Source organism: Podarcis bocagei (assembly GCF_964188305.1).
Source record: "Podarcis bocagei genome assembly, chromosome: 7".
Classification (NCBI taxonomy): Eukaryota; Metazoa; Chordata; class Lepidosauria; order Squamata; family Lacertidae; genus Podarcis; species Podarcis bocagei.
In genome coordinates, this window is record NC_138132.1 from 41,840,725 (window position 1) to 41,853,802 (window position 13,078).

Consider the following 13,078-nt stretch of genomic DNA (forward strand, 5'->3'; position numbering starts at 1 on the left):
AAGCATTCCGTAAACGGGGAGCCATTCTGCACATTAGTTTGTACTTTGTGGTACAGTCTTTCTTGCAATTGACAATTTCTCTGCCTGTTTACCTGGGGGGCTGTTTCATACATATACAGTGGTACCTCGAGTTTCAAACTCCTCGGTTACAAACGCTTCAGGTTACAAACTCCACTAACCTGGAAGAGTTACCCTGAGTTGAGAACTTTGCCCCAGGATGAGAACAGAAATTGTGTGGCAGCGGCGCAGTGGCAGCATGAGGCCCCATTAGCAAAAGCACACTAATTAAGAACAGTTGCAGATAGGTAGCCGTGTTGGTCTGCCATAGTCAAAATAAAAAAAATCCTTCCAGTAGCACCTTAAAGACCAACTAAGTTAGTTCTTGGTGTATCTGAAGAAGTGTGTATCTTGGTGTATCTGAAGAAGTGTGCATGCACACGAAAGCTCATACCAAGAACTAACTTAGTTGGTCTTTAAGGTGCTACTGGAAGGAATTTTTTTATTTTAATTAAGAACAGTTTCAGGTTAAGAACAGATCTCCGGAACGAATTAAGTTCGTAACTCATGAATGTCTCTGCCCCTATTTATTCAATTTCTTAATCAAAAAAGAATGAGAAGGACCATGAAAATTTCATCTCAGTTGTTAATTCTAGTTAATTCTATCTGAAACCAAGCAAATACAGTATATATACTGATTTTCAGGAGTTTTTCTGTAGACTCAACACAGTAACAATGTAAAGATGACTGAATCAGTGAAACTGACTGTCCAGAAAGTTACAGGCCTCTGGGCTGATGATAAAGTACAGCTATTGTTTGGTGTAGAAGTATTGCTCTTAATCTTTTATTATGATTACAATATTAGGAACAAGCTGTGGGATTGTGTATTTCATCCCTCTATGGCACTTACTCATTTCACCCTTCTTCTCATAGCTTTAACCATGGTCAAGGATTTATGCTTATACTGATCTTGGGCATGGTCAGTGCTAACCCATGCACCCATTGTAGTCAGGGTTTGGAAAGCCTATTCAAGAGAGAACATGGTTAGAGGATGCATGGCTAATGCTGGTGCAGACATAGGCTGTCTGAGGAATGGCGAGAGCAATTTGTATGCATGAAAAGAGGGTGTGCATGATACAATAGCCTGCTCTCAAAACGTTGACAGTCAGGAACATTACAACTGTGTCCCCTGAAAGAGTTTTTGGTGTGTTTTTTAAGAGAAACAATAATATTCGTGATGTTGAGATAGAATAAATTGGGAAAGAGTATCAATTCAGCTGCAGACAGCAGAAGTATCACTGAGAATAGTACTGCCTTCTGTTGTTTCAAAGGGAAATGCATTCTAGTGTGGTTTTCCTTTCACAAGAGGAGCTCAGGTTACTTATGTGACACCGACCGCTAAAAATAACAATAGGTTTATTTGTGAAGCGGTGGTGTTTGTTAGACTTAACATAGTCAATTTTTTAACAACTGGTTTGATCAGATATGATGCAACGCTAGTTAAACTAAAGCCAGAAATTTCCCCCCTCCCCAGTGTATGAAAGAGTTTGTCTCTTACAGCATTGAACTTCCAGCTGGTAAGTGGAAAGTCCCAAGTGGATCACAGCATTATCAGGAGTGGTCACCTTTTTGTGTTTAAGATCTGTTTAAAGAGTAGGTGAACGAAAAGGGAGAAAGAGATAGTAGAACAGAAACAACTGGTAACTCGTCCCCAGCCCCAAAGTAAGTCTTGTATGTGTGTCCTATATCTAAAAAGGTTGACTATTGCTTCCGGATATGATATTACACTTTCTATGGTTTTTATTTTTTAAGAATATTCTATTCATTATTTAGGTATTTGTTTTATTAGTTGCCTAACGTAAAAATAATTTCTAGGTGACTTACAAAGAGAATAAAAATAAAGAGTTCTAAACCTAGCAACCATTAGTACAGTAATAAAACAACAACCTCAAGAACCAAATGAACAGAATATGGTCCATGATAACCCATCACAATCTACCAGATGCCTAACAAATGTTCCTTAATTAACCTGTGCTATGATTATAAGCAGAAATGTCTGATTTTCTAGACAGTGCATTAATTCAGAGAATGAATGACTAATTGGATGATTTTACTGATGGATGTCTGGAATGTGATGAAAGCCAAGCTTGATATGAAGAGGGCTTGTGCTTGGTGGATGGTGCTCTAAAAATGCAAAAGGACATTCCTAATGTAAGTTAAATATAACAAATGGGCTGTGTGTACATATTTGTCCTTCCTTATTGTAAAGCATATCAACTCCGGAGGTATGGTCCCATAAATACCTATCCCTTCTGGATTTTGTGTTGTCTATGCTGTTTGGTTGTGACCTCAATTAGTATGCTTCCTAAGTGGGGCCTATTTGGAGATGACATTTTTCTGCACTGAGATAATTTCAATGTCAGAAGACATTATGTGTAAAGTGGCCTTATTTTTGAAGTTTCTGTAGCTGAACATATAAAGCTGCCTTTACATGCTCTACCCAACCCAGTATGGGGTTGTTGCCAATGCCAGTCCTACTCTGAGTAGAGGCTTGAAAATCAATGGCCATGACTAAGTTGATCCATTAATTTTGATGGGTCTACTGTGAGTAAAACTTAGATACAACCCATGGACTATTTATGTTTGCTGGCGGTGGCTTTCCAAGGTCTTAGACAATAACTTTTACATCCTTACAATTTGAGATTCCATAACTGGATATCCTGGGGGTGGAACCAGGGATCTTGGTCAAACAATGCATCTCTAGCATTGAACTATGGTCTCTCCTCAAAGCTAAAGTGCCTCTGGAGCACAATTTCTGTTCTCATCCTGAAGCAAAGTTCTTAACCCGAGGTACTATTTCTCTGTTAGCGGAGTCTGTAACCTGAAGCATCTGTAACCTGAAGCGTTTGTAACCCGAGGTACCACTGTAGTTATAATAATACAGCAAGCAGTAAATGAATTTTAAATGAATAATTATAGCAATAGGCACTTGTGACATTACTTTAATACAGCCTTGCAAGTGGTTACTAGCTTGTCTGCCCAGACACATACCTTTTGAGATGGTTTGGAAGGGGGAAAAGACTGAACTATTTTCCAGCATACTAAAACTTTCCTGTCTTATTGGAGGCAATTCTTGCCCACTACAGACAAGGCATGTAGCTATTTACAGGCTTGCTTTAAGACTCAATTTTGTGCAGGCTTTGGAATGAAACTTTTAATGAGTAATTACCAGAGATCTGCTACAAAAGACACTTGTGTAATGTGTGCTGTACTTACTGTGATGAAGCATTTTAAGACTTTATAGTTTAAAATTGGTTTTGAGCAGTAGCCCTGTAATAAATGCTTCAATGCTGCTTTTTGGTTATATGACTAATTGTATCCCACCTTTCACACTATAAATCAAAAATGTCTCAGGTTTGTTTTGCTTTGTTTGTTTGTTTATAGTGCTTATACATTACTCAATAGCCAATAGAGCTCTCAAAAAGTTAATTGCTAGTATTTAATTATATCTTTCTCTTTTGTTGTAGTTTGGGGTTGGCGTTGCAGTGGATGCATGCGAACATCATGATGGAAGAGAGAGAGAATTTTTCACCTCTGAATTCACTGACTGAATATTACCCAATTAAGGAAGCAGACAAAATAGATCGAAGTGGCAATACTCAAATAAATGAAGGAAACCAAGGAACAATGCAGCTGAAAAAGGAAATCTCTCTTCTTAATGGGATTAGCCTAATAGTAGGAAACATGATTGGTTCAGGTATCTTTGTTTCCCCCAAAGGAGTACTCAACTACAGTACATCTTATGGATTGTCACTAGTAATTTGGGCAATTGGTGGGATTTTTTCAGTATTTGGAGCTCTGTGTTATGCTGAACTTGGAACCACTATCACTAAATCAGGAGCTAGTTATGCATACATATTGGAGGCCTTTGGAAGCTTCATTGCCTTTATACGACTGTGGACTTCACTATTGATCATTGAGCCAACCAGCCAGGCAATTATTGCAATAACATTTGCCAACTATATCGTGCAGCCTGTCTTCCCTTCCTGTCAACCTCCTTACATCGCTTGCCGAATTATTGCAGCGGCTTGTATATGTAAGTATTTTATTAACAAAAGTGCTTCCTTGATGTAGGCTTGGGAAAGAAAGGAGTCCATCTAGGCATCAGTTGCAATGATTCAACAGTCAAATATGCTTCCAAAACAGTTAAATTAGTTATGGCAAGATTAATGACAGAAGGAGCAGGGTTGAATTTGTCCCACTGTTTGCCCTGAATGGAGTCAAGCTTTTGTGAGCATTCCAGTTGAAAACCTGCAGAAGGGTAGAAGGTAGTTGCATAGAGCTCACCTCTACTTTCTCTCCTTCCTGTCCCCTCAAATTCAAATGTTAAATTTGGCTAGAGGAAAGCAACAGGCACTCCCAAGGGCCCTGATCTATTCCCAACAGGGGCTGAAGCTACCTATCCTAGAATCTCTGGTATGAAACTGCTACACATAGGACTGAGCTACATTAGTAAACAAAAAGTGTTTTATATGTGACTCCAGATGGCGCTGTGGGGTTCTGTGTTTCACCAGTGTGATTTCCCATGTTGAGGTTTACAACATGTTTTCCTGAAACACTATTTTGATGCGTCTGGATCCAGTCATAGTGTCAATTTCCCACTATGGATTCTGGGACTATTTCCTGTTGGGAACAGATGCTGCATGAAGGTTGCAAGCAGGACTGTACTTGTCTGAAGACCACTTGAATGCTTGAGATATCCTTAGTCTTGAGTAGCCAGAAATAGAAGCAATTAAGTCTTGAGCTGTAGGCACAAAATCTTCTAGCATTCCTAGGATTAGGATTTTCTTAGAGGAACCAACAAGGGCCAGTATATTATTTCCAACTTTGGCCAGCTCTTTGTGTTTCTGGAAATTAGGACATGAATTGGGACATGAAGAAGACAGTAATTCCCTGTTTATCACCAACATCTGCTATGTGGAGAATTTTATTATTATTATTTTTAATTTGGGGGGGGGGAATAGGAGTCTTCCATTTAGTTTTTTAATGGTTAGGAAGAATAGATTTTTTAAAAAAAAAATCTAGGTTCAGATCTTGAAATCCACATTTTCCCTGAACAACCATGCATACTAACTGGTTGCTATAACAGTGAGAACATTATTTAGTTTGCAACTAAATATAGCCTTTTACAACCTAGGAGCATAAGCCAGAACCTTTGGCCATGCAGCCCACATGTCTCTTGCACTGCAAAATTTTGTCTGCTTAAGATATAACAGGCAGATTTTTGTTTGGCTCTCTCTGTACATATGCAAGGAGATTAGGCAAGATTACTTACTTGAAGGCTAAGACTGCAAACCTGGCACACTTACTGGAAGTAACTTATTGAAAGTGCTGTGCACATTCACTGAATATGTATAGGAGGAGACTAAGGAACTTTCCAGAAGCATTGGATAATTGTTAGCAGGAAAAACAGTTAGTAGGCAAAACAGGTAGATATCCATGCACTTTGACAAGAGTTGTAAATATTCAAAATTTGTAACATCTTTTAGAATGCAGGTGAGAGGCAATAAAGTAGAAATGCAAAATTATTCATATGAGCTTAGTGGACAATTGTAGTAAGATACAGGAAAACATCTTTTACATTCTGATGTTTGAAATGATTTGCTAGTTCTTGGGCCTTATAGAAAGTTCACAGTAATAAACAGGATACATTACTTATTGTCAAGGTCACCAGCCTTCTTGGACCAGGAGGCACAACATGGTTGTTATGGGGGGCATAGCATAATACAACATGGCACCACAACACAAGATTAGAGAAAGTACTATCATGGTGATTGTATTTCCATTTGAGAAAGAAATTAGCCTGTTGAATTTCTGCCCAGAAAATAAGATAGAAGCAGGAAAAGTGCACTGAAGAGGAGGGGAAAACAGCAGCTCTTTAAGACCCTAAGGATTCCTATTACCTGGTGTCCAAACAACTCACTCATTGGCCATAGAACTGTCTTCACTCATTGGCTATAAATTCCGCATTTCACAGAAATCACTTATAAGGGGATCTGTACATTTTGGTCCATACCTTTGTTTGTAGGAGGACGTTAGACTTTTTTAAAGTCTTTTTTTTTCAGAGTCTGGGGTCCCTGCCTGGGTTCACCAGTGAAGGCCTTTGTTGGCACCATGGTCCTTGTAGCCGCTTGGTTGGTGACCCCTGGCTTATTGTGTTTGTTACTATACTTGAGATCTTTCTTCTCATTATTTTCTCTTACGAAGAGAATAAGCTTTTAACTCTGTGCTGATCTGGATTCATTTCTATAGGCTGTAAAATCTTATTTAGGCTTTAATCCAAATGCACGAGGACACAAACTGTGTAGGGGATGCATGCACCATCCAGATGTGTACTGCCCACTGCACTCCACTCCCGACTTTCACATTGAATGTATGACAGTCTGAGGATGCACATTTGGCTGAATACACTTAGAATCACCCTTCATATCTTTCTGTTGAATGCACAATGGTTGGGAGTAGAGGGTGTGGCACCACACTCCCTGCACAGTTTGTCCTCTCCTTCTTTGGCTGAATGCTTCACTGGGACTTCAGTGTAGACTTAGCATGTTTGTCTGGTTGTTTAAGATCTGAAGCTGATAACCATATAACAAAATCAGAAACTATGGTTAAAGCAATACTTCAGCATTTTGTTTCAGTAGAGCTGTGAAGGGTGTGCACAGACAAAAGGCTTACATATATCTTGAATTGTTAAGACAAGCTACAATCATCCAAATATGGCTATTATTGTTCCTTTATTTTCTTGCTCCCCGTTTGTGACTTGATTAGATTAACTAAATTCAAAAGTTGTGAATTTCCGCATTTTATTTGTTATTACCCTTACTGTCATGATGTATTTTCTGTTTCTTCATTTGGAGTGCTTTGAATTGGGGCAGCATTAAAAGCTACTTTTTAAGTGGCTGAAATTCAGTGAAACTGGTTTGTCTTCTTTGAGCTTTCTGGGGAACTACACAGTCTGTCAACCTTTTCCTGGCAATTAGGATTTGAGTGGTTTTACCACTCTGGCTAGAATTAGTGTGGGGCTGAGAAGCACAGATTGGAATGATATATTATTATTATCTGTAAATGAACCCAGGATAGGAAAACATGTGCATAACTCTGGTTGGTGTGGTGGTTTTTTACTCACAAGAAGTCATGAAAACATTCTCTCCACAAGTCAGTGGAAACAGTGATGTGTTAGAATATTGACACGATTAAAATAGTTAGGGGGGTAGGAAGGAAAATGCAGTTGTGGATACTAAGTTGCGTAAAAACCAATAAATAAATACTCTTCTGCTATACTGAGACAGAGAGATTTCATCATACTGTTGTTTACTGAGTAGTTTCATAAGTACTTTGTGTTGTCATAAGATACTCCCTGTGTATCTAGGTTAGCTTGTCAAATAGAAACAACTTGAGTTGTAGGGCATGGTAATAAGTTGAGTAGCCTTTAGAAATGTTACTAGAAGTATCCTTTTCAATTTCAGCTTCTCATAATCTAGAAGTAAACCTTCCTCCTTTTAGCCAATCTCTTCCCATTTCATTGAGCAGTTCAGGACTTGCTGAAAAAAGATGAGAAATTCAGCCATTTTTTCCTGCAGTTTGTTTATAAGCAATTTTTACATTTTTGTGATGGCTGAAATTTTTTTATTGCTTTCTATTTTTCTGAAATAATCAAGAATATGAGAATTAAGGCATTTCAAATGGTTAAAGGGAAAGGAGCATTTTCTGAAATAATCAAGAATATGAAAATTAAGGCATTTCAAATGGTTAAAGGGAAAGGAGCATTTAATTTTGCATTGCCTTTTGCATTGCTTTTTGCTTCTTCATTTCTTAGTAAATGTTTTTTTAAATGCCATCAAAATGGTTCGCTTAAAATGTTTCCCTGGACCATGGAACTACCCTTAATTTTTTCTAGCCCTTTAGGTCTAGTGGCTTGGGTATTTTTAACCACTATACTGACAGACTGTGTTGTCAAAGAGTTTTTAAGTGGTGATTCCTATTTTCGATAAGAATGTTGTCATTTAAAATGTGTATTCGTTTGCAACCTTCCTTCATTCCCAAGGTACAAGATTACTCCTAAGATGATAATTAGACTGCAAATTGGGCCAAGAAGTATTTCCATGCCTTCTAAACCCTCTCCTTAGATGTGCATATGTCCTGAAATCCTTTCTGCTTTGCAGTTTGTTGGAAGTTAACCAACTGTTAAATAACAGACAAGTTTTAGTAATAAAACTGTGTATATAAATACGGTTTTTCCTTATCCTGATTTCCTAAGCTTATTTGCACAAATATGTAATTGTGACATGTTAGCTCTAGCATGGAGAAGAATTTCAAACCAATTACTGATTTTTAAAAGACAAAAACAAAGCACTTTCTAATGCCTCCTTGCTTCCCTTTTTGTCTCCTAGGTCTTCTAACGTTTATAAATTGTGCCTATGTTAAATGGGGAACAAGGGTGCAGGATGCATTCACCTATGCCAAAGTCATTGCCCTTATTGTCATCATCATAACAGGAATTGTTAAACTAAGCCAGGGTAAGATTAATAGCTTAATGTGTAAAGGTTTGTACTGATCAGAAGAAAAATGTTAAGGAGCACTTACTGGGTTATTGATAAAATTCACAGCAGTTTCAGATCCCTTCAAAAAATAGGAAGCTTCAGGTATGGTATGTTACCAACTTTCTAATTGAACCAACTTCTGCTTATAAAACTAGAACTTGCATCTGTACTCTTAGGTAGGAATGAAGGCAAAATTGAAAATAAAAACCCATAGTAAGATAGTGACTTAACATAAATCTGGGAACTACTTGTGGTGTTACTCTGAAATTTAAAATCATATGTAAAATATACAGGTGTGGAAGCATGGAGGAGCAGCTTCTTAATGCTTTCACAGACACACCAGATGCTCCCCTCCTCCCAATAAAAAATATCTGCATCCTTCTGCAGCTTCATTTTTGTTGTGTTATGTATGCCCTTAAGTTGATAACTACACATGACAAAGTGTTGCATATAGCTGGGCCTCTATTTTACTTAGTCATGGAAATATTAATTTAGTTTTATTCATTGATTTTATTGAAGTTCATTTATATCCCACCTTCTGTACCTCAGTGGCAGAGCACCTGCTTTTCATGTAGAACAGGAGTGGCCAACTCCCAAGAGACTGCGATCTACTCACAGAGTTAAAGACTGGCAGTGATCTACCCCCTTTTTGGGGTTCAGGTCAAAGTTTTTGAGCTTTTCTTCGGAAGGAAAGCCCTGTTATGGGGGGTTCAGGTCAAACTTGTTGAGCTTCTTTTAGGGAGCAGGGAAGGCCCGTTTTTGGGGGGTGAAGTCCCAAAATGTTGAGCTTTTTTTAGAGGAGCCAAAGTTGTTCAGCTTCTTTAGGGGGAGCCACTGATCTACCAGTGATCTACCACAGATGTCCAGTGATCTACCGGTAGATCACGATCTACCTGTTGGACGTGCCTAATGTAGAAGATCTCATGTGCAATTCTCAGTATCTCTAGATAGGACTGGCAAACATGTCAGCCTGTCAGTCAGTCAGTGTAAGCAAAACTGAGATGGATTGATGCAATAGTCTGCTTTGGTATAAAGCAGTTTCCTATGTTCCATCACAGAACTCAGGTGGTGCACATCAGCTTCCCAGGTGGCTTACCATCCAGGCACTGACCAGACCCAAATTTATAGGCTTTAACAGATGGCTGCATTAAGTTTCCTTAGACCATGTCCCCTAGGGGATTTTAGGCACTTCAGGCCATTTATTTTCACCCTTAACAATACTCTATGTACATTTCAAAGTGTCTGCAGCTTTCTTGAAAAACTAAAATTTTGAGAAATAGTTTTTAGCCTTCACTGTTGTAGAAGAATAGCCTCTTTGACACATTCAGAGTAACTGGAACCTGTTTTCTAGTGAAGTGAGTGTTTTAAGACACAGAAGTGGTGCCTGTTGGGACTGGTAATGCAGAAGGCAGCAGGACTAGCAATAGGCGGAGCCAAAGCCAGTGACAGGTGGAGCCAACTAATTCTGCTTTTGTTCCCATCCCCTTACCTGCTGAGTTCCACAAAAGCAACACTTGAAACTAAGGCAGAGGAAGTTGGCAGGCAGTGCCACCCCCTGGACTGGTTGTAAGAAGAAGAAGAAAAACAGGCAGGTGGAGGCTGGCTGATGGCAGACTGAGGTTGCAGAGGGTAGTACCCCATTTGTCCTAATGGACCAGCCTCTCCTGGGGCACAGCAGTGGTGTCTTTACCAGGCCTTTGTAGATATTTCTCACATTGAGATATTGCTGTTTTAGAAGTAGAAGTTGAATGCACTCTTGGGGATATGGAATTGGTTGTGCAGTTTTGTGGATGCTAACTGGTCCATAGAATGGACAGTTTTGTTTCATATTATAGGAGAGTACAAAAGGATGGTGTTAGAGGGCTGACACCATGCTACGGCTGCTTATTATCCCAAAGCACATGAACTAGATTCAGGTTTTTCCTTAAGGGATTATATATTACAAGAATGGCACTGCTGAGAAAAAAAGGATACCTTCTTGTTATGGGGTATGGGGAGTTGCTGGGTTGCAGTTTTAGTGACTGGCTATGTTGAATATGAAGGGTGGCGCTGTGGGTTAAACCACAGAGCCTAGGGCTTGCCGATCAGAAGGTCGGCGGTTTGAATCCCCACGACGGAGTGAGCTCCCATTGCTCTGTTCCTGCTCCTGCCAACCTAGCAGTTCGAAAGCACGAAGTGCAAGTAGATAAATAGGTACTGCTCCGGCAGGAAGGTAAACGGGGTTTCCGTGTGCTGCTTTGGTTCGCCAGAAGCGGCTTAGTCATGCTGGCCAAATGACCCGGAAGCTGTACACCGGCTTCCTCAGCCAGTAAAGTGAGATGAGCGCTGCAATCCCAGAGTCATCCATAACTGGACCTAACGGTCAGGGGTACCTTTACCTTTTATGTTGAATTTGCCTTGCTACTGCCTTACCAAAATGTAAGTGCCTTGGTTAGTTGAATCTAACCAAGTGGTCTACACATGATCTAATGAGTACCTCAGGTTTATGTATCCGTAATTAATTTAAAACAGACATCAATCATCACCACCACCACCACCATTATTATTATTATTATTATTATTGTGGTGGTGGTGGCTGATGGTGTGCGTGGGCTTAAACCCCTTAATTTCCAACTCCAAATTGGCTCTGTCTCCTCACCCAAATAACAGTTGCTATCCAAAGAAAGTTGTTAATGTGTACTGTAGACATTGTACATGCAGCTCAGACTCCCTTTGTGGTTTTTTGCAGGCAGGGGGTTGCAAAGCAGTTCCTTTGTTCAATGAGGTTAAACACTTTCTAAATAGAAGAGTTTGGTCAGTGTCTTATAAGTGTGTCTTTTCTGTGTTGTTTTTGTTTTTATTAAAGTAAGTTTTTAGACGAAAGAAAACTGGGCTCCCCTGCCCTTCCAATGGCAATTGTCTGTCAGGGTGCGACTGAAATAGTGGTGGATAGGTGTTAATCCCCCCCCATCCCATGATTCTGATGAAGTCTCTCTCTCTCTCTCTCTCTCTCTCTCACACACACACAGAGAGAGAGAGAGAGAGAGAGAGAGAGAGAGAGCTGTTAACACAGGGAGAGGGAATTATTAAACCTCCCACTGTAGTCTTCCCTATCCAGGCTTCTCAAGCAGCAGCTATTTACATTAGAAAAATGTTTGCACATTAATTTATTTAACAAAGTTTATATATTACTTGATTGTAATAGAACCTCAAAGCAGTTTATAGGACGAGAATTGCTTTGATACAGCTAACATCATGTTGAGTTTGGCCCTGAGCTACCCTATGCACCTTTAAGTGTAATACTTTTGTTACTTTAACACCAGGTTGATCCCAGAGCCAGTCATATTACGGGCATTTACAAGCAGCCTATACGACCTTTATGTGCAGATTGCTGACAAGAGTGCACCTAAAAGCAAAGATCACATAGCACTTTCCTCCTCAGCCATGTTTTTCCTATTGCCTATTGTTCAACTTTACACAACTGAGCTTGCTGAAATATTTTCCCATGAGCTATGGTATCCTAGCTATTGTAGGTTTATCAGTGTTTTCACCTTTATTATTGATTTTTTAAAACAAGCTTTGTTTCCTGTTTATTTTGGAAGCATTCTTTTTATGCTGACTTGAGAAAATAGGAAGTCTGCATTTCTACTATGCCAAACTACATCTGTATTTTAGAAGGACTATATGCCATGTTCTTTCCTTATCCGTTGGGCCTGTGCAGAATAATGCATGAATGTTACACAATGTGCTCTTCTGGCGGTATGATTTTTGCTTTTAATATAACCCTCTACTGGGTTCACTGTTCTAACTTGGCTGGTATTCCATCTTCCCAATGCTTTATAAGGAGATAAAGTGGTGAATATGGTGAGAATAAACAGATATGCTGTGATATTCTTAAATATTGAACAGATTTCTAAATGAGATACTGCAATGTTTTTAAAAGCTGCTTTTGCAGTGATTGCCAAATAAAACCAATTAATTTTAAAAGCTGCTTTTGTGAAATTGCTTTCATCCAGCTTAAAAACACACTTGGAAAGTATGCCAAATTGGACAATATTAATTAGCTTTTGTAAATGGAAAGCTGCTGTAGTCTAGTAATAGACCGTCTTTAAGTACATCTATTAATCATTTGTATGTTTGTAATTTTGGTTGTCTTAAAACTTTTCAGTGATATGGGCTAAAATATTTCAGTGATGTGGGTTAACAGTTGTTAGGTCAAGACTTACGGGTAGCCATTAGACTGTGGCACTGCTCTCATTCAAATGTCAACGTCAATGTCATTGACAATGGCTAATTGTCAATGTCAATTAACCATGGTTAATATTTTTCTGTGAACCTGTAGTTGGTTCGCACTTCATTTCTTCCCAGGAAAAGTGGGAGCAACATGCTGAGCCTTTGCTTAGTGTTATACCTGAACTGGGATCATAGTTTGTTTCCTGACCAAACCTCATTATATTAGTAGTACAGATAATATTTGAACCTGAGAACCAATCTGTGATGCA

At 39.1% G+C, this 13,078-nt stretch overlaps 1 protein-coding gene across 6 annotated transcripts in view; it reads left to right on the forward strand.

Annotated features, from left to right (window-relative positions):
* SLC7A6 (solute carrier family 7 member 6) overlaps positions 1-13,078 on the forward strand; it is a 31,217-nt gene that overhangs the window by 5,298 nt on the left and 12,841 nt on the right. For all 6 annotated transcript variants that reach the window (XM_081200841.1, XM_081200839.1, XM_081200837.1 and 3 more), the window contains 2 exons: positions 3,525-4,093; positions 8,448-8,573. In XM_081200841.1, the coding sequence (XP_081056967.1) occupies positions 3,547-4,093; positions 8,448-8,573 (673 nt within the window). In that variant the 5' untranslated portion in view covers positions 3,525-3,546. The remainder of the gene's footprint in view (positions 1-3,524; positions 4,094-8,447; positions 8,574-13,078) is intronic.